Source organism: Notamacropus eugenii, chromosome 7 (genome assembly GCF_028372415.1).
Source record: "Notamacropus eugenii isolate mMacEug1 chromosome 7, mMacEug1.pri_v2, whole genome shotgun sequence".
NCBI classification, from domain to species: domain Eukaryota; kingdom Metazoa; phylum Chordata; class Mammalia; order Diprotodontia; family Macropodidae; genus Notamacropus; species Notamacropus eugenii.
Genome location: NC_092878.1, coordinates 155,967,653 through 155,989,832, shown reverse-complemented (window position 1 = coordinate 155,989,832; position 22,180 = coordinate 155,967,653). Strand labels below are relative to the sequence as shown.

Here is a 22,180-nt window from a genome sequence, read left to right as displayed (position 1 = left end):
AAATGAGAGAACAGCAATAACAAAGCCCTTAATAAATGTTAATTGGTTGACTGAATAATTCCCTATGCATTTTGGTACGTTAGACTTAGAGATGGAAAAGAGGTGTGTGTGTGTGTGTGTGTGTGTGTGTGTGTGTGTGTGTGAATGTTGAAAGTGGCCCCAAAATGTGTGAGAGTAGCATAGATCATCACTTTACCATACTTAATCATTTCACCTGGAACAGAATTCACACATGAAGGTTGGATGCCAATACCTCCATTTTGACAGTACTCAACACAAGACTTCAGAGTCATACAAGATGATAAGTAACTTTTCAGCTTCTCTCTCTCTTATCCTATTTGACACTAGGGTGTCTGAGCAGACAGAGTCTGTTCAAGCCACAAGGTTCATTGTATCAAGATTCCAAATGGTGGAATTTCATTTAATTTTTCTCTCTTGGCTAACCATACTAGCAAATTCTCTGGATGATTTCTCATCATTTTCTAGAAGACTTCTTATTTATTATATGCCATAGAAAGGTTTTGTTTAGTGCCTTCCTTCTATTGATAATTTCCAATTTATCCGGTATGTAGCTTTTTTTAATACAATCATTCACATACTATTTCCCTCATTAGTGGCAGGGACTGTCTTCTATCATTCTTTGTATCATGTTCGTTGTTCCTCAGTGCTTAGCATGGTATCAGGCACGTAGTAGTTTTCTAGTAAATTTTTATCAACTTATTGAGTGACTGACTAAACCTCAAACATAAGTACATGATGTAGATTTTAAAAGACATTTATCTTTCAAAATAGTGGAGCAAATGAAAAATTCATTTCTTAGTGTATTGTGAACTTGTTGAAAGATAGACCATATTGCAAGATTATGCTTAGATATAATGTTATTTATCTGCAAATAGAATCTTACAGCCAAAATAAAGACATTTTAATTGGGAAACATTGTCCCTTTCATCGAGAACCCAGTTCCTTTGAAAAACAGCCTTCTCAACAAAAGCCAAAATGGAAAGAGTGATTTAAGAATGAGAACTCCTGTGTTCAAATCCTACCTCTCAGTTACTCACCGTGTACTACTTGGATAAGCCATTTCCTCATCTATAAAATGAGGGAATTGGACCCAATATCCTCTGTTGGCCATTTCATCTCTGTATCTATGATCCATGGTTGCACAGCTAGGAACCTATTTTAATTTTGAATTTCACCTTATTTCCTGAAAAAAAAAACAAACCCTAAGGTCATATCATGAATCACCCTTTTGTTTAAAAACACTCCTCAGAAATTCTAGGACAGAAACTGGAAAGGAGGGTAATTTTTGATCACAGAGTTCTGAGAATTCAAATCCCATGGGTACAGCTTCAAGCCACAAAATTAGCATATCATCAGTCACAGAGTTTAAATAGGTAGGAAGCAGATGTGGATAACATCACTTCCATCAGACAACCTCCCTTTGGCTCAAGGTAATATTTCTGTATATTTTCTTATTCTTTCTTCTTGCCTAATATTTTTTTGTTCCTATGTTAAGAAGGATTCATTGTTTGTGGATGAAAATGAGCAAACTGTGGCAATAATTTCTTCTTATAAGTGTAATTTGAGCAAATTTAAGCTTTTCCCCCAAGGCTTAGTTTAAAAAATACATTTTGCAAGTATCTGTACCACCTTGGGGTTTTAGGTGAAAAATCGATATGGCTCATCAATAATAAATTCAGTGTGGTGACTTTCTTATTAAAAGTCATATGGATAGGTTACTGCACATTAAGTAAGTTATATTAATAATGCCAGCAGTAGTAATAATAATAGCTAGTTTTCATATAGCTTTTAAAGACTTGCAAAGTATCCCACATACACTTTCTCCTTTGGTCAAGGGAAAGCAATAACTATGTATTATACATTTCTAGATTTTAGTAAGGTTCCAAGTTAGTTTTTTGGGGTCAAGTTCAGCATTATGTCCTTGGAGAACATGGATTAGATCAATCATGGTAGCTGTTAGGTAAACACAATTGGTTAGAAATGACCAGTAGCCACCTAGTGGAACTTCACGGTAATAGCTCTTGGACATACCATTGATAGTTTAATTACTTTAATAAAGACTTAGAGAATTTGCCCACGAAATTCAACAAGAACATCAAACTGAGTGAGACAGATTGAAAAATGAGGCGAACTTAGGTTGGTATCAGCATGGAGACAGTACTGACCCTTAAGTCAGAATATCTCCATCCAAACAATGACTCTGCCATTGATTTGGCAAAATTACTTCACCTCCCTTTCCTTTCCTCTTACCTGGGCATTAGATTTATAAAATAATGGCTTATACTAGGTGGCTAGGTGGTATAGGGGATGAAGTGAGAGACAAGGCTTCAGGAAGACCTGAATTAAAAAAAAAACTAGTCGTAGGTACTTATTAGCTGTTGACTCTGGGCAGGTCACTTCTTTTTGCCTCAGTTTCCTCATCTGAAAAATGGGAGTAATAATGCACTTCTCTCCCAGGGTTGTCATGAAGATAAAATGAGATCATACTTATGAAGCACATCGCAAACTTTAAAGTGCTATGCAGATCCCAGATGGCCTATCATTGTAATCATTAGACCACTAAAGGTCCTCCTGCCTCAAAATATATGATCTTATAAAATATAAAAAACAGACTGAAATTCTGTGAACGCATCTTCTGCACAATGCAGTTTATGTTTCTTTCCATTTTAAAAGTGAATTTTTGTATTTTAAAATTGTACCTTTTGAAAGGCATATATATGTCAATGTATATATTTAATCTAGCTTCAATCAGTTATCCAATCAGTCAAAAAGTATTTATCAAGTCCCAAATACTCAGTCTACTGACAAGACTGGAAGCATCCACTTCTAAGCTGAGGTCCAGGCTTAGCCAAGTATGCTGGGTGCTCCCTGTGGACCCCCAAGGCTGCTTCTTCCTCCTTCCCTTCCCTATTTCTAGCTGTTATTGAAGAGATTTCTAGTCTCAAGAAATAGAGTAGAGCCTTAATATGAGTTTTACTAGAGAGAGGAAGTTCTCAATATTCCTACAAGTTAAAGTGATAAGGATATACTCCATATTTCTGAAAGTCCAAGGAAAAGCTGGTATGGATGTGTCACCAAAGAACATTGGCCAATCAGGAGAGGGAGATTTTCCAATGCTCACCTCTCTCTCCAAATTTCTTCAAAGCCAAGCTCAGCTGCCATCTCCTACAGGAGCCCTAGAGGATCTCCTCAAGTGTTCATGGGATCATCAGATCATAGATTTAGAGCAGAAGGAGCTTTTGAGTTTGTCAAGTTCACCTTTTCCCTCTCCCTCATTTTACAAACAAGAAAGCTGAAGCCCACAGGAGGTAGTCAGCCTCTTCAAATTGCCTAGTAGAAATACTTCTCTGTTTTTGTTGAATTGGACAGATCTAGGCAGTAGAATTATGAATATCTATGTCAAGTCCCCAGATCAGAAGCTTATATAAAAAATTACTTCTCTAAAGCATCCTTCCTTTTGTCTGCTAGGCAAAAAATACAGTGTTTAGGAAGAATGGATATGACATCAGTAGCACCAGCACAATCTCTGATTTTTCATCTCTCCTTTCCCAGGTTTCAGCCACCATGAAGCTGCTCATCTTCTCCTGCCTTGTGACTCTTGCTCTGGCTAGGCCAGTAAGTACAGTGAAATGTTTAGAAAAACCTCTCTCTCTCTCTCTCTTTTTTTTTATACCAGGGAATGGGAACCATTGCAGCATCTGGGTAGTAAATCAAACAATAGGACTTTGGAACTTAGAAGTTAAAATTATTTTCCATTAGCCACTGAACTATTTAGACAGGAAGCAAGCTAATGACTTTTCATTTGGGTATTGCGGATTACCATTTAAGAGCTCCAAGTCAGAGGGCACAGTGGTAAGGCTAGTTTTTATTATCATTGTTTTGAGCCTTAGTGACAGAGATGTGAAAATTTGGCTTCTGTGTGGAGACATAGTTTCCTAGGAAACTATTATGTAGCACAGTGTAAGCACATATAATATAGTATAATATATGTTATATATCATATATATTATACTGTGATTTGAGTTTTGCCAAGCACTCTACAAATACCTTATTTTATCCTTATAAAACCCTAGGAGAAAAGTGTTATTTTTATCATCATTTTACAGAGGAAAGAAACTGAGTCAGACAGAAGTTAAGTGACTTGCCCAGGGTCATATAGCCTGTGTCTATAACTGGATTTCAGCTTAGGTTCCCTTCCTAGTCAGTTTTATTCCATTGTGCCAACTAGCTGCCTCTCAAGAACGGAAGAATAGGGCAGAAGACAAATGAGAGACAGTGACAGAGGAAGAGAGAGAGATGCCGAGACAGAGAAAAAGAGAGAGAAAAATTCCTAAAGTTCCCCGACACTTTCTAATTCTACGAACAAACCTAGAATATCATCGTGCTTTCAAAAATCTTCAGTTTGAGATGGTTCTTCCAATAATTTCAGTGTTGTGACACACGCACACATAAACACACATGGACACTTATACACACACATTTTCCCCTTCCCTTACTTAGATGTTTCATCAAAAATATTTTCATGGAAAATCAGTTTTATTAACCATCCAGACAATGGTTTCCATAAACTTCCTTGTAACTTGGTAAATTTCCATAATATAAAGTGAAATAGAAGACAGGAAAAATAGATGGCTAAACCAGCCCTTTCCCCCCAAAATGTTTCTTCCATATACTGGGTAAATGACACTAAATTAAAACTACATGTTTAAAAAGTAGGAAGTATTCAAACTGTTTCTTTCTTATATGCTCATTAATAAAAATAATGCTGAGTCTCTTTTATTTTCCCCTAGGATGCCCTCCGCTTATCTATTGATGTAAGTATGTTTCACTCAAATGCCTTTAATAGCAAAACTTTTGTTTATACATGTATGTTGCAGGTGTGTTTGTGTGTGAATTGTGAACTTCTGGGCTTGATTTCTTCCATATGTAACCCATTTGGTGTGTTCATTCTTCCTTTTCCTGCTACTAACTCATTTTTCTTATTCTTTATCTCATTCAGGATTCTAAGATAACCAAAGTGTACATTATGATCTTTCTACGTTAATTACTAAAATTGCAACATCTTTCTTATTTATAAACAAATAGCTCTCAGCCTCCATTGCAGTTTGTCAAATATATTTTAAAGTATAAGCTGGAGAAACCATTTTTTCTAGTAAGATTTTCTCATCTATTTCTCTATGCAAACCCTTTAATCTCCTAGGCTTAAATAAACATCAGTGGTAATGGCAATAAAATTTATTAGCAGAGCACCAAACAACAAAATGAACATATAAACAATTATTCATGACATACCAGCTATGAGAAAGAATCACTATAACTGCTGACTTCGCAATTATGGAAACTGTTGCAATATTCAACTTTCTCAAGAAAGCAAGTCTTATTTTTTTCAACAGTTTTCTTAATATCTCTTTACAGAAGAGTTAGATCAATTATTTCAGGAAAGAACTCTTAGTACTTTCTCTATTTCTTTCCATCTATTGAAATTAATCCTTCAAAATAAGCCTAATTTCCTGTCACTCTAGATTCCATTCCCTCTTAAGGAAACATTTATTGTATCCATAGTTTTTGTGGGAAAGACTAATATAGTGAATGTTACATATAAACATATGTATGTATATATATGTATACACATATGTATTATATATAGCATAGATGAAAGCTTGACATAATGGATAACATACTGGAGATACTGAAGTCTGGAAGAACTGCTAAATACTGCCTTGAACTCTTTGTGTGAGTATAAGTGAATCACTGAATCCCTACGAACTTTCTGCAACTCTCTAAGACTTATCTACTAAGGTAGAAATCGGTTGCAACATGTAACCATGGAGCAAGTTCCTGTACCAATGAAATCACTTTGTTCTTGACATATATGACAAATTATAGCTGACCCCAAATCTCTGCTCACAAAGTCATTCCATTAATTCAGTCCTCTTTGCTTCTTCCAATGGCCTCCCAATTGCCTTCCTTCTTCAAGTCTTTCCCCACTCAAGGCCACCCTCTACTCACTTGCCAAGTCATTTTCATTAAACTCAGATCTGATTATGCCACTCTACTGTTGTTGAGTCATTTCAGTCATATCAAACTCTTTATGACCCCATTTGGGTGTTTTTTGGCAAAGATACTGGAGTGGTTTGCATTTCCTTTTCCAGCCCATTTTACAGATGAGGAAACTGAGGTAAATAAGGTTAAGTGACTTGCCCAGGGTCACACAGCTCGTAATGTCTGAGGCTGGATTTGAACTCAAAACCTTCTAAGTTCAGACCTGGCATTCTATCTACTACACCACCTACCTACTCTTTTACTCTACTACTCATTAAATTCTAGTGGCTCTCTATTGTCCCCGAGGATGAAATACAGATTCTTTAGTTTTAAAAATACTTCACAACCTGTTTCCAACTTATATTTCCAGCCTTACTGTGTAGATTATTCATACTTTCACACTCTGTCATCCAGTCAAATTGGCTTTCTTTTTCTTCTTTCCATATAGCACTCAATTTTCCAGCTCTGTGCTTCTGTACTGTCTGTCCCCATGCTTGAAATACTCTTACTCTCCATCTTACCACTCAATCCTTCTTGTGCTTCAGTTTGCAGCTTGAGCACTATATTCCACATGAAATCTTTCCTGACCTTCCCCAATTGCTAGCGCCCTCTCTCCCTAATTACCCTGTATTTGTTTATTCTTTTTGTATTTATTCTATATATTCATGGGGCAGCTAGGTGGTGCAGTGGATAGAGCATCAGTGCAGGAATCAGGAGGACCTGAGTTCAAATCTCACTTCAGACGCTTGACACTCACTAGCTGTGTGACCTTGGGCAAGTCACTTAACCCCAATTGCCTCATCCTGGGTCATCTCCAGTCATCCTGATGAATCTCTGGCCCTGGATTCAGATGGCTCTGGAGGAGGAGTGAAGCCGGTGACCTGCACAGCCCTCCCTCACTCAAAAAACAAAGTCAAGTGCAAATCATGTCATTATTTCTCTGATGGCATGGTCTTCTTCAGGCAATGAAGGACGAACACACATACTCTATATATTCATCCTTACCTACCTACCCTTATGTCTATCTCTCTCTCTAAATCTATCTATCTAATATTTAATTACTGTGTTCCCTCATTAGGGTGTTAGCTCCTAGAAAGTAAGAATTATTTTATTCTTTGTGGTTTCATCCTCACTGCCTAACCATGCTTGGCACATAGGGGGTGCTTAATACATACTTGTGGATTGATTGCTCTGTGAATGATAAGTAAGTGAATATATATGCATATCTGTATATATATATATGTACACATGTGTATCTATTTATCTATATGTACAAAAATTTCTGATTTCTTTTTAATATTTTCAGAGGCATTTTAAACATCGAGAACTGGAAAACCGTTTGGTAATTATTTTATTCTGTTAATAGAAGAATGGGTTATGATGATGTGTTAAGAATGCACTGTTGAAGTAAAAGGACCTGCTCAAAGTTTAGAGTATGAGTCAGTGTAAACCTTTATTGCTATTATAAGTCATGGCAGGGAGAGAAAATGGTTAACTCACAGGGAAAATCTGTGGGGCATAGTTCTCAGAGAGAGTTTTGTGGTATCTTACAATCTTGTTCTTTGGATACTGGTGATTATAAGGGCGTGTTTATATTTCTAAGGGACAAAATATGCATTTCCTTCTTAAGAATTATATTTTTATAATGATAGCCATTAGCTTTTAAATCTGATTGGACTGAGACATTTTTAAACCCAAATACAAGGAAATAAATGTGGCTTGCAGAATTTACTCTGAAACGGAGAGGGGCTGTTGTTGTTCAGTCATATTCAATTCTTCTTGACCCTATATGGATTTTTCTTAAAGACATTGGAGTGGTTTGGTCTCTCCTTCTACAGCTCATTTTACAGATGAGGAAGCTAAGGAAAACACGGTTAAGTGACTTGCCCAGGGTCACACAGCTAGTGACTGAGGCTGGATTTGAATTTAGATCTTCCTCACTCCAGGCCCAGCACTCTATCCACTGTGTCACCTACATACCCACTCAACTGGAAGTTGGCTCTAAAATGACTTTAACTTGTGTTCAGAGAGGGAAAATTCAGGATTCCTCTCTCTTTATTTCCATAATATTTTCTCCCCACTATTTAACTATTATTCTCTAACCAATAGTCCTTTGTGCATTTATCACAATACAGTTTTTTGTATGTGTAAATCTTAATAAGTGATAAATCTACTATTTTTAATTTTATTTATTTATTTATTACTAATTTGGTCATTTCTCTAAGCAAGGTCAGGCTGGTAAAAGAATACTTGCAGACTGGTCAAAGCAAAGGGGAAGCAGTTCATTAGACTGATGAATTTAGCAGCTGTAACAAACCCCTTTTCCAGGGGGAGGGTATAAAGTTTACTCCCCTCTGCAGGCAGGGAAAATAGAGTTTCCTTCTTCCCTTCCCCACTTCAAGGGGGCTGTTAGGTTTTATTGGAAGACATCTTGTTCTATTACCTTCTGCTGGAGTACTAGACCTGGGTCTTGATAGAAACATTCCATGGATTGAATGTTGGAGGTGGTACCTCTGAACTCTTCCTTTATACTATAAGGGATTTTACAGGTAACCCACTTCCCACTATCAAGCTTTGAACTCACATTCACCCTTCATCCCTTGCAGAATGAGGATCCCATTCCAGTAAGTGAGGTGAGTCATCCTGGTTGACAATCAATGCCCTTGCACAGGGTAGAAAGAAATCAACTTTTTTTTCCCTTCCTTTGTTTTGTGTCAAACTGCTCAGGTGCTTTTGGAGGGGGAAGAGAAAGGAAGAGAGATAAATGATAAGGTATCCAAACTGGAATGAATTTAGTTGTCTACAATATTTTGGTTAGGATTTTTAGCCAGTGAATACTGAAAGTGTACTGGGCACAGAGCATTATTTGGAGAGCTTTTTGTTCAGGAGCGTAGATCATAGGGTCCATTTTCCACTTTTCTCTGTCAGTAGAAGGGAGACCAGTAATGGTTCCAATGGAGATGAAGTCACATAACAAGACTAAATACAATATGGCATTCTGGGAAATGGCAGAATAGCTCAGAACTTTCCAGGCTCTCCACATTTCCTCCACAAACAGACAGAAAATTGCCATGAAATGAATGTAGAGCAGCAAAAATAATGGGGTAAAGCAGTTGTCCTCCTAAGACAATTCAAGAGGACTTTAGAAAAAGTATGACCTCCAGGGGCTGAGGTTTGGCCTGAGTGAAGTGCATACCAGATGAGATAGGATATCTAAAACATTTCGTAGGAGGTCCAGTGTTAAACACAAAACTATAATCTTATAGGGTGGCATTCTCTTTACAAGGTACTCTTTTCACACTCTGCCCCCTTTATAGCACCCTACAATAACATCTTGCTCATGTTTATTTTTATTTTTTCTTAATTTATTTTATTTTTCTTAATTAAGACATTTTTCTTAATTATTTTTCTTAAATTATTTTCTCAATCAAAATATTATGAATATCTTTTGTTTTAGTGACACTTTCATTTGCAAACATTATCCCTGCCACTTCCTCCTCCCTCTAACCCAGTGAACCCTCCCAGTAACAAAGAATGATAAGAGCAGGAAAAAGGTGGTGCAATAAAAACCAACTAACACATCGACAGAGTCTGTCACTATTACCCAACCACAGGCTCCCACCTCTGCAAAGTAGGGAAGCAGGCATATTCTCATCTGGTCTTCAGGGCTGAGCATATTGATCAACTGCAAATGCTGTGATTTATAATCATCTGAGAAACCAGCTCTTGCATAAGAGACCTCCAAATTTTTCTGTCAAAAGAAATGGTCCCTGAAATTTATCAGGTGACATAATTTCAAAGGTAAAGGAAAAATAAAAAGTAATCTACTCCTCCTTATTCTTTGCAGGCTTCATCAAGTGAGGTAAGACATTTGGATCCCAGGACTGTCATGATGCTATGTGACCTGATTTTTTTTCTACTATTTTATAGCAACAAAGGCTAAGCGTATAAAACCAGAGAGACATGAAAGTAGGAAAAAATCTAGCAAATGTGGGAAGATAGATAATTTCAATATGAATTTTTCTAAATTAAACAGAAATCCTGCCCCAAATTTCCAAAGAGTTCTTCCTCTCTCATTTCACATTGGTCATGTGAATATGGCTCCATCTTGTATAATGGTTATATTCCAAAACCATTATCTCATTTTTGGTTAAATCGTAAGCATAGACTCACAGGATTTCAAGACAACTGGACCTCAGAAAAAATGGTTAGGCTCTACCTGGTGCATGCATATATTATCTTTCAAGATTGATTCATGTCCACTTGACCAAAGAAAGCATCTCCAGCAGAGATTAGGAGATGGTATGAGTGCAATCTGCAGCCACTGAAGATGGTAAAGTGAATTGGTTTTTGTGGGCATGGTTTCTTTACCTTGGTCTTATAAGACAGTGTTCTAGCCCACTCTATTAGACAGATACAAATACGTGTTTTATTGGTACTCAGGCTAGTCTCCAGTGGAAAGGGATAGAAAGTGAAGAATAAAGGTCTTCATGTCACCAAGTCCTTTACTAAACTAATCCTTTCAGAATAAACTAGGCAGAGGGATATATGTCTTTGTAAATGCATCCAGCTTGCATACCTATTCCTGGCACTTTATAGTCAGGTTTTCTGAGTCAGAGTAGATGTACTTAGAGCACTAAAGCCGATTTTGTCTTTTCTAAGGAATCTGTCCACCAGCTGAACAGAGACAGGCGTCCCCTGGAAAAATATGAGCTTGACAAATACAGAGAGGTAAAAATAATTTTAAAACTCAATGAAAACATTATCATTATAGGGAAAACGATTTTTATTTGGAAATGGGACTTTGTCAGTATTTATTTTTCTATGTCTGTTGATGGTATCCCCAAAGTTTTAGTGTACTTTTAAGCTTTTAAAGCTTCAATTATTCAAATGTATAACAGACAACAAGAACAAAATCAAGGCATTTTGCAGGTTCACTGTGGGGATTCTTTAAATCAAACCTTAAAACTTAAGCTTTTAAGGCTTAAAACTGTACTAAGATTTTTGGAAAGTCCAATATAAAAAGACCATTTATCTATTCAACCATAGTGAATACTGATTTATGTTCTCTGAGTTCTAAAATAGACTATATCTGTATTATGCTTATACTAAGGGAGGAGATGGGCAAAAACAATGGTTTTTGTTTCCATTTTTGCAAGAGGCAAATTTTATTGTTTAGGTATCTTCAGTCATGTCTGACTCTTCATGGTCCCTTTTAGGGTTTTCTTGGCAAAGTTACTGGAGTGGTTTGCCAATTCCTTCTGCAGCTAATTTTAGAGTTGAGGAAACTAAAACAAACGGAGTTGAGTTCTCCATGGTGACATAGCTAGTAAGTGTGTGAGGCTCTTGGCTCTTCCTGACTCCAGGCCCAGAACTATCCACTACAGCACCACCTAGTTGCCCTAAAAGGCTAATAGAGCATTACATTTAATGGCCATAGTACAGTGCCATGCATACACTTTCTGGTTACTCCTTCATTCCCTACCATCCAATACACGTGTCATTGGGATTGGACAGGAGAGTTCTTAGGAGGTATTTCCCATATAGAAGGACTGATGGGGCTTGAGTGGGTACAATATTATCTCCTGCTCCATCTTAGGCTTGTGTTCATTCTCTTTTCTTCACAGGATTTGAAGACTTCATCAAGTGAGGTGAGACCTGTTCATTTAATGAACCTCCAGAGTTAATCAATAAAATCCCCCACTATTCTCTTCCTTTTGTTATACTATTGTGCAGTCCAGGATTGATGCAAGTCCCATTATACATTTTTGAGAGGTTGTTGCTGCATTTTGTTGGTTCTCTTTATATGTCTGGTGATTCAGGGGAATGAGCCTGGTATTTTAAATTTCCAGAGATAAAATATAGCATGAACAATCTATTTGGAAATAATTAAGAATTAATGATATTAGAGGGAGCAAATAACCTCAGGCTTACTGCATATTATGCTTTTTAGTGGGTTACAACTCATAGTTTAAGAAGTGCTGGGTGTTGTGAGTGGAAAAAGTTTAATAAGCCCTTATCTAGAATATCTGAACTAAAGCAAAGAATTATCTTATTATTATATTTTAATTTGGCCACAGAGATTAGGCTAACAACTACTGCACTTGTGAGTATGTCATAAAAATTAAAACTAATTCTTTTTTCTCTTCCAAAGGAATTTGTCACTCCATCTACCAATGTAAGACAATTTCAATGCATGAAAAAAATTGATATTTTCTATTGATTTCAACTATCATATTTGTAAAACACTTCATTTAGAATGGAAAAAAAACCTTTGGAGAGATCTTAAGTGAACCTGAGATATCCCAATTTTGCTTCATTATATTGCCAAAATATTTTTACTCTTGAAATGAAAGAATGCCATTTGGAAAACAAAATCCTTCTTCTTCCAAGATTTTTATTCTGTTTTTTCCAATATAAGCCATGATTTCTGATGACAATGGGTGCCAAGGAATATCTTTCAGAGGGTGAATTTTGTTGATGCAATTGGTTCTATGTCTCAGGAAGACAAGCAGGCAATAGTTTGTATTGGACTGGAAGTCATCTCGATTTTGTTTCCAAGGAATGGGGAGGGATCACTTGGTGGTGGAGAATAGAAGTTGTTGCCTCTGTAGGTCAGGTGATCAGAGGTAAATTAAACTCACAGGAGCTGGTCTAGTCCTCCCTGACCTCTAGAGTTTGTACTTCAAGATTCTGAGAAAATAGCTATAGCATTTATATATTGCTTTTGTAAAGTACTTTACAAATATTATCTAATTTCATCCTACTTCAGGGTCAGGTTAACCTAACTGGCAAAAGCCTAGCCCACTGCATTGGCCTCACTTTTGATACAATAAAATTTGTCTTAAACAGGAACGTGTCCGCAGACAGGTTGAATACAATTTCAATGAGGTAAGGCATCATATTGTATGATAAGTGGGAGGTCACATCTTTCTCTCTATACTTGAAGTTGTATTCACCAGAAACTTACCTCTATGACCATTTAGGGAGGCAACTTGAATTGGAACCTTGGAACTGACCATTTCCCTCTTAAGGTCTCTTCTTGCTCTAAATCTATGATTCTGTGATCCTTCTCCAATGAAGGTAGAGCTTACTTCCCAACACAATCATTCCCCAAATCCTGTTTTCTTCAACTGTCACCCTAGGGATAATGGCAACAACAGCAGCAACAGCAACAGTAACAAGAATGAGAACAAAACTATCCCCATCCCTCAACTTGCCTTGATATCTCCTATGAGACTTTTGTCTCCATTTCCTTCAAGGGATATTAATCTCTGAAACGTCTCTTTTCTTGTACCACAATATCCTGTCCTCCTTTCTTTCCTACTTCCTCTCTTGATAAACTTCTTATTCTTTTTCAAGCCTTTTTTATTCTCATCCATCATGCCTGATCCTCTTGCCTCCATACTTGACCAGGACTCAGCCATTTTCATGAGAGGTTTACCATTGCCCTAGAATCCTTCTCCTTTACCATTTCTCTTTCAAGAATTTCTTATCCTGGGTTACTTCCTGACCAATTTTCTTTGCAATTGCTCCTAATCATTGCCAGAAAAAGTCATGAAACCACACAATTTTTTTCCTTTTTACATTAAGGATGCACAACTTCTCTGTTGCTTGACAATTCACCTGTCATGAATGGACTCCCTTTCTCACTTCCTGCAGTGCATGTTTCAAACTTTCTCGTCCGTCCTCCTCAAATCCTCAGCTGTATTCATTTCCTTGTCACTTAGGCAAATTGACTACTCTTTTATTTTATTGATAACGAAGTTGTCTGATACTGTGCTTGCTACTTCCTCTTCCTCTTTTTAATGCTTCCCTTTCTTTACTCATCCACTGTTCCTTCTCTCTGATTTCTGAATAAATCCCTCTCCTTCTGGCTTTCCTGTATCCTATAAAACATCACTCCGTTGATTATTTTTATTCTTTCTTGATTGTTATAGGGTCATAGATATAGAACTGGATAGGACCTTTGAGGTCGCTTACTCGAACTCCCTCATTTTACACTCAAAGGGAGAGAGGATAAATGACTTCCACAAGGACATTTGGGCTATAAGTGGCAGGACTTGAACCAAGATTATTTGACTTCAACGTCACAACACTTTCTTCTGTGTTATTTTTCCTCTAATTATCCACACCATCTCTCTGTAGTCTTCTTACATATTTAACCAACTCTTTGCCTTAGTCTCCATAGCTATATCTATAAAACAGGTATATTTTTGAGGTATCCATTTACACAATGGTGCACAGTCTAGAAAAAACATTTGCACCTTAGGTGTCAAATACACTACTAGATAATCATTAAGTTCTCTTCTAGACTTAAAACTTCAAGTCCATCTTACAAGTATTTTTCATTACAGGAGGATTCTTCTGCCTCAAGGGAGGTAAGTTACCTTGTTTCTATTTCTGTGGTTAGCATCCCAATAAATTTCATTAAATGGACCTCATGAAGAACCTATTTTACCTGGAATTCCTTGTGTATGGGAAGAATAGAGGTAGCCATGGAAGTTTGAGAGGAGAGGTGGGTTTGGATGGAAAGATAATAAGGTCTGTTTTAGACATATTGAATTTGAGATCTTTTGAGACATCTAGTTTGAAATGTCCAGGAGACAGTTCATGATCATGCGATTATAGATTCATAGATTCAGAGCCAGAAGGGAGCTTAGAGGCAGTTGAGTATTCTTTCATTTTACAGATGAGGAAATTAAGGAAGAGTTCAGTGAACGGGCTTGCCCATGGTAGTGCCTGAGGTGGAATTTGAATCCAGGTCTTCCCGACTCCAAGTCCAGTGCCCTATCCATTCTGCCTGGAGCTCAGGAGACAGACTGGGGCTGGATATACAGATCTGCTACAGAGATGATAATTGCACACTTTTGAGTTGATGAGATGGAGTAAAAAAAGAAGAGGGTCCAGGAAAGTGTTGTAGGGACAAAATGTGGGTAATAACACAGCAAAGAAGAATGAGAAAGGGCAGTCAGACATGGAAGAATACCAAGAGATCAGTGTTATTGAAATCTAGAGAAGAGGGAATCTGGGAGGAGAGGATGGTCAACAGTATTGAATATTGCTGAGACCACCAAAGGAAGATTGAAGAAAGACCCTTAGGCTAGGCAATTAAGAGATCACTGAAAAGTTTGGAGATAGTTTCTGTTGAATTGTGGGGTCAGATGTCAGAATACAGAGAATTTAGAATGACTTGTCAGTCACTAACTTCTTTTGCACTTTTGTTTACCACTGCTTGCACTAATATCTCAGTGTGGAATTTTGACACTCTAATTTTGAAATGTGAATAAAAATTTTAAAAGAAAAGAGTATAAGGAGAGGAAGCGGAAGCACAAAATAGAGATTTTTTTTAGGAGTTTGACTGAGAAAGGGAGAAAAAAAATAAAATGATAGTAAGGATGAAGTGCCTTTGTTGGCAGTAGAGAAAGGACCTGTACATTGGGATGTAGAGAGAAAGATGTTTTAATTCTCCTACTTATTTTTCAATAGTTGATCAATCAGTATTATTAAGCTCGCTATCGTGTCGAGTCTTTTTATTAGTTGGTCATTTCCTCCAATAAGTTGTAATTCAAGTGTCAATATTTTCTAAGGTATCCTACATTTTTACTCTATATGTTTAATTTAATTTAATTTTTTTTTTTTACCAGAGAAAGATTGAAGATTTCAGTGAACAGTACCGGCAGTATCTGGTAACATCTCATTTAAGACTTGCAACACATGTCATTGCAGAATAAAAGGGAATGTGGCATAACACTAACATGTCCTTTTGAACAAGGGTCATTTCCCCACATTTACACAAAAGCTTGAGGCTCTGGGGATTTCATCTGTAACTGTATTCCTTCACAGTAGAGTGCAATTACTTTTTACAGTGTAAATTTGAAGCCACTAAACATAGAACTCCACTCATTGTTTTCATCTTTGCCCAAATAACCAGACTATGGGCTCATCCTACAGAACGTTTGGTTTCTAATCAGCAGTTTGTATTACCAGGGGTTTTGAGAGAGGATCAATTTTCCCTCAAAATGCTAATTAATCTATCGTTCTGAAGCAAATAGAAATTTTGATATATGTGACCCTATAGTCATGTCTCCTACATACATATTTCATTTATTTATGTATTCATTCATGTTACTCATTCTTTCATGTATTTGTGCATTTATTTCACCAGAGAAGACGGGTAGAAGAGAGAGCTCTCAATTTACGCTATCTGGTAAAATTTCTTTTAAGATTTCAAACAACTGAATGAAAGAGAATGTGGTACAATAATATTATTCCTCAGTAGTATCTAAGAATACAATATCCTATAAGAGTAACACAAAAATATGTGATTTAGAGAATTGGGTTCATATCCCTGCCCATCAAGTATTAACAGTAGTTTAGAACCAGTAAGTAAAACAATAGGAACAACCGAGGCAAATAAACTTTTAATTTGGGCTCCTAATACTGTTATATCAACCATTCTGGCTAAAGAAAGATGTTTTATTCTGCCCCTTAGTTGAGAGGTAGTTGCCACAGTCTGCCCTATCCTTTGGTGGTAGAAACTTAATCAATCACTAATTTAACTTGATTTTAAAGCATAAAAGTAAAATCATCTGTTAATATATACATATGTTAATGTGAGTTGTCATAAAGCTAAAATTATTTTTTCCTTTTATTTCCTCAGGAACCTCTCTATTATGCTACTGAGGTGAGATACATTAATTTAATTTAAATACCTTAATATTATTCAAAATGTTTTAGATTTTTGCTATATAATTTTTAAGCTAAGAAAACCTCAAGTATAAAGGGAATTCTACATGGTAAGATTTCATTTGAGACAGAACAAAATGTTGGTAATCAATGAAAAGAAATTTGCCAGTATATTTCTGTTTTTTTCTCCATAATACAGATTTGTCCACTCAGATCCTAACATAAAGTCCTGTAATTCTGAATAGTTCATTTGTATTTCTATTTATTCATATTGAGGTATGTTTTTTCTAACCACAAGACTATAGTCTTTTACTCAATTCATATCCATCATTGCCCCAACTTTCATCATCTCCAAGTTTTTGACCTTCTTGTCACCTGTTATTGGGTCTGGGAAAATAGTGGTTCATTTTCTCCTAAGCGTGATAAACTCTTTTTTCTCAAGGCAAGTAAACCATTGTCCTTCTATCTATCAGTCTTCAGGTAATCAAAACCAAACCAAAGCAAACATCACCACCACCACCATCACCATCACTATCATCCAAAACAAACAAATGAATAATCAGACAAATCAAGCCATGTTCCATCCTTGTAGTAATTGAATTGGGCTCTCCTTGGCCCTCAGTTAGTCAGATAATCATTTGACTCTGACTCAAAATTCTCCTTGATCTATATTCCAGGTCCAGCACTCTATCCATTCTGCAATAATAATAATAACAACAAATAATGATAACATTTAAATAGAACTTTAAGGTTTGCAAAGTTATTTACAAATATTTTACCATCCCAATAATCCTGATAGGCAGGTGTTATTATAATCCCTATTTTACAGATAAGGAAATCAAGGCAGAAAGACATTTAGTAACTTGCACAGGGTCATGCATAAGGAAAGCACCTGTTGGTCAGATTTGAACTCAGTTCAACTGCACCACCTAGTTGCCTCTTCCATGCTGGCCCTCTGAATGATGTCTAATGTTTCTCATTTATATTTCTAAAAAGGGAAATACCTTCAAGATATCTACTATACTCTAGATTGTGAATTTTATGAAAATCTGATGAACTAGATTTTCTCAGAGTGCAGAGGGCTATTAGGCAACAACCTACTTAATGAATGATCAGTTACCTGCTTCTCAGACATGTGGAAAGGGGGTTCTCACCTCTTTTCAAGAAAAAAAAGCTTCTTTACTTGGTTTCATATAGAAGTTTGCTTTGTCTTTATCAGGAAATTGGCCATCCCAGAGACAAAAAGTTAGCACATTAATACATGAGCTAAAGAAAACATGATGTGAGAAGAGGAGCATTTGTCTGTACCATCTGGAGACCTTTATCAAATTATTTTGGATTTCAACTTCTGTGTCCACAAAATTGGGTGAATAATACACTTACTCCCAAGACTGTTAAGGACAGTGTTTCAAAAACCGTAAAGGCAACGTATAAATGAGCAGTTCATGGTGAATTATGGCGAGTCAATTATTTCTTCTTTTTCTCTTTAAAATTACTGATGAAATCATTTTGTGTCATTGTGTCAACAGCCAGAATACTACTACTACTACGCATATGTTCCTGTTTCCATGCCACGATTATTCCCCTATCAACTAGAAGCCTCTGTCTCTTCTACCCGCAAAGTCCCACTACCTTATATCAACAGGGCTACTGAAGCAGCCGTTACCTATTCTGAAGAGAAGGTCAGTTCCTCTTAATTTATTACACCTCAATGCAACTATCATTTAAATATATGCTAGAGAGAATAAAAGGATTGAAAACTCATAAAAATACAAAAGAAAACATATCTAGGATACAAAGCAAAGGCAAAATTAGCTTTTAAGAGTGAAAGCAACCTTCAGTCCTTGGCTAACTCAAGGTAAGGTGCTGCAAGGGTCCTGGCACATACATGATCTTCACTTAGGATTTAGTTAAGTTTAAGGAGTTGGAGCTTTCATGATGAATTCATCTAGGAGTGAAATCCATTAAAGAGGGAGAAAAAAAGACCTCCTTCCAATCTACAGAGTTCAAATTAAAGACATAGGATTTGGGTATTCAACTAGAAAAGTAAGGCTGATCCATCCTATATATCAACTGCCCTCTGAATTTCATTCCCAGCACCAACACCTAATTCTTTTTAGTTCAATTTGTGTTTATTAAGTTCTTAACAAAGCAAGGCTCTTTTCTAGATATTAGAGACATGAACTCAGTCAGTCAATAAACATTGATTAATCGCTTATTATTTGCCAGGCACTGTAAATTTCCCATCTTTCAGGAGACAACATTCTAATAGAGAAATGACATGCAAATAACTTTACAAAAATAATATGTATATGGAGTAGATGGAAGGTGATTTCAGAAGGAAATAGTCAAAGTAGGGTTAGAGGGTTCCAGTAACAGATAGAATTTGATCTTATCCAAGGAAACTAAGAGATGGAGGTAAGGAAAGAGAAATTTCCAGGAATGGGTGAGAGCCAGGGCAAAGAGATGGAGTCTGGAGATGGAATATCATGTCCAAGGAATAAGAAATAGGTCAGTATAGATGCATCATAGAGTTCACAGAGAGTAGTAATGTATAAATATACCACAGAGGTAGGAAGGGACTAGGTTGAGAAGAGCTGACTTTAAATGCCAGAAGATTTTACATTTAACCTAGAATTAATAGGGAGTTCATTGAGTGACACGGTCACTCTAGGAAAGTCATTTGGCAGCTGAAAGGAAGATGGATCAGAAAGTGAAGAGGTTTCAAGCAAAGAAAGCAAAGACGTCTGGGGAGTGACCAGTTTTTCTTAACTTGACAAAGCTGCGAACTCTTCCTACTCTTGCTTTGTAGAAGGAAACAATGTTGAATGGTTTGGTACGTTGTTTGGGTCTCCATTGTTTAAATTTTTCTGTGTGGTTGTGAACCAGGTATTTATTTTCATTTAAAATGAATATTTTTTTCTTTTAGAAGAACTAGGAAGAGCTTTCCAGATCCCCCTCTCTCCTGATCCTTGGTAAGTCACTTACAATTTGGCTTCATGCAAGGTGTCAAATTCAATTTTTCTAACATGAATATGTGCAAAGGGAAATACTTAAAAAAATCTTGTATGTGCTATTTATCTATTATTTAGGGGATCATTAAACTAATAATTTATTAAATATATATAATATATAAAATGTTAGATATCTTAATATATCTATTAAACTGAAGCTTTGGAATTCTCTATTATATCATACTTAAGCTATAAGTATTAAATTTCATTTTAATCAATCAATTTTTATAATAGATACAATTTTAAAAAGTGATGTTCAGATACCCTAGTCAATTTCCTACGATATGCAACTCTAGGTATCTCTCAGCAATGTATCCTCCCACACGAGTCTAGTTGTACTTTTACTGCTGTTTCTTCTACAGCAGGAGCAAACAGGAAAGGCAGCTTTCACTATCAGTCTAGATAAGTCATTTCATCATGAGAAACATCTTGGTGTGTGTGTGTGTGTGTGTGTGTGTGTGTGTGTGTGTGTGTGAAAGTAGGTCACTTTTATTTAGGTATTTTTTAAAAAAACAAAAGCTTCCTGGCCATAGCAGTGAAATTTCCAGCGAATATTTAGTGTACCGGTCCCTGGTCCTCCATTGGCATGTGAGCTCTTTGAGAACAGGGACTGTCTCGTTTTTGTCAGCACCAGGGACAGTGCCTAGCACATGATACTGTGCTTAATATGTACTTGCTGAATGGGATGGGATCAGCTTGGTGGTGCAGTGGATAGAGTACTGGGCCTGAAGTCAGGAAGACTCCTCTTCCTGAATTCAAATATGGCCTCAGACCCTTACAAGCTGTGAGACTCTGGGTAAGTCACATAATCTCTGTTTGCTTCAGTTTCCTCATCTGTTAAATGAGCTGGAGAAGGAAATGGCAAAACATTCAGACTCATTGTCAAGAAAACCTCAAATGGTATCACAAGGAGTCAGATATGACTGAAATGACTCAACAACAAACAGAAATGGAATCAAATCAAGGCTAGAACTGGCCAATAGTCTTTCTCTAATTTAAAACTCAGTATGTAAGGCATCAGGAATTACCAGAATTCTCTAGTATTGGCAGCTACAGAAAAAAAAATTGTCCAGTATGGTAACTCAGAGAGAAGGGTCTACTTAAGAGTGGAAGACATATCAGTTGTGTTCCTTGAAAGGAGTGACCAAGCAAATGAACTAACAGATCTTTTGAAGCATTGAGATATGCAGAAGCTAAAATGTTAACTACAAGTTAAACTACATTTTAAAAGATGAGGTTTTAGAGACAAATGTTTGGTAGAAACAGTAAAATAGCTTTTAGCTGTTTTATGTATGTATATGTTTATCTATACATATCTATCATCATCATAATTCTCTCTCTCTCTTTCTCTCTCTCTCTCTCTCTCTCTCTCTCTCTCTCTCTGTCTCTCTCTCTCTCTCTTTCTCTCTCTCTCTCAGACTGAGTCTCAACCAGTTCATAAATATGGTGGCCACTCCCAGTATTGATCTCAACTACTGATTTGCATGGGAGATTTGACCTGCTCTGTTTCTGGCCTGCTCCACCCTGTCCTTCTCTGAGCAGGCTAGGGGCCCCCACTCCCTGGGGTTCACCATATTGGGGCTAGACTTAGTGAGAACACCAGACTGACTTGAGCTAATGTCAAAGGGGGGATTTGAAACCAGTTCTTCCTGACTCCAAATCCAGTGCCCTGTCTACTACACCATGATGCCTGTTTAAAGAATTAATGGTTAATGGTCAATTTCCATTTGCACAGTAAATCCTAAATGTGGAAGTCCTAATGACTTTTCTGTTTCCTGCTCTGTTACTGTGAAAGAAAACAGTTGATGTAAAGACCAATGGCTTAGTCGCCCCCAGAGATAACTAGGAATGACAGGCAGCAAATATGTACTAGAAAATTCTGTGTTATATGACATTATCTTCTGGCCACAAATAAAGGCAATCAATAATATTGAATTTCTCTCTTTATTCACAGTTCTGACTGAAAATTCCAACCTCTTTATGGGATCTGTCTTCTATTGGTGTCTACAAATAGCACATCCTATGCAGGAGATTTGATGCTCATTATTGAATGAAGAAAAAACAGAACGAAAGCAAAACAAAGCTCTGGAGAGTGGAATCTTTCTTTGATGTACACCACATGGCGTTATTCCTCATAATCAAAATTTGATTTAGAACTGCTCTTTCCTATATCCCTCTTTCAGTCCTGACAAGCCAGGTGTAGGGCATTCTAGTATGGACACATTATTTATAGGTACGGAAGCTTGTGCTGTGTTTCTTTAAAGGAAATGTTTAAGAAAGAGTCCTTGAATTATTTAACTTCTTAGTACTTCTTCTAGCTACTGTGTAATAAAATTTTCCTTTCTCCTTGCTTTTAATAAATTACTTATTAAGGCACCATCTTATCTGTGCTTTGTTTCTATTCTCTACAGTTC

The 22,180-nt window shown here is 36.7% G+C and overlaps 1 protein-coding gene across 7 annotated transcripts; it reads left to right on the top strand.

Annotated features, from left to right (window-relative positions):
• Positions 1-1,393: 1,393 nt before the first annotated feature.
• On the top strand, positions 1,394-21,848 carry CSN1S1 (casein alpha s1). 7 transcript variants are annotated; one of them, XM_072624504.1, is made up of 17 exons: positions 1,407-1,451; positions 3,574-3,636; positions 4,812-4,835; positions 7,370-7,405; positions 8,670-8,696; positions 9,911-9,925; positions 10,726-10,794; positions 11,691-11,714; positions 12,218-12,241; positions 12,916-12,954; positions 14,421-14,444; positions 15,711-15,752; positions 16,232-16,273; positions 16,727-16,750; positions 18,282-18,434; positions 19,682-19,727; positions 21,721-21,848. In XM_072624504.1, exons 2-16 carry the CDS (start codon positions 3,586-3,588, stop codon positions 19,688-19,690), a joined length of 603 nt encoding a protein of 200 aa, XP_072480605.1. In that variant the 5' UTR covers positions 1,407-1,451; positions 3,574-3,585; the 3' UTR covers positions 19,691-19,727; positions 21,721-21,848. The 7 variants fall into 7 exon arrangements, with proteins under 7 accessions (XP_072480611.1, XP_072480605.1, XP_072480607.1 ...); XM_072624510.1 differs by lacking the exon at positions 10,726-10,794 and having other exon boundaries at positions 1,394-1,451; XM_072624506.1 differs by lacking the exon at positions 9,911-9,925.
• Positions 21,849-22,180: the final 332 nt, after the last annotated feature.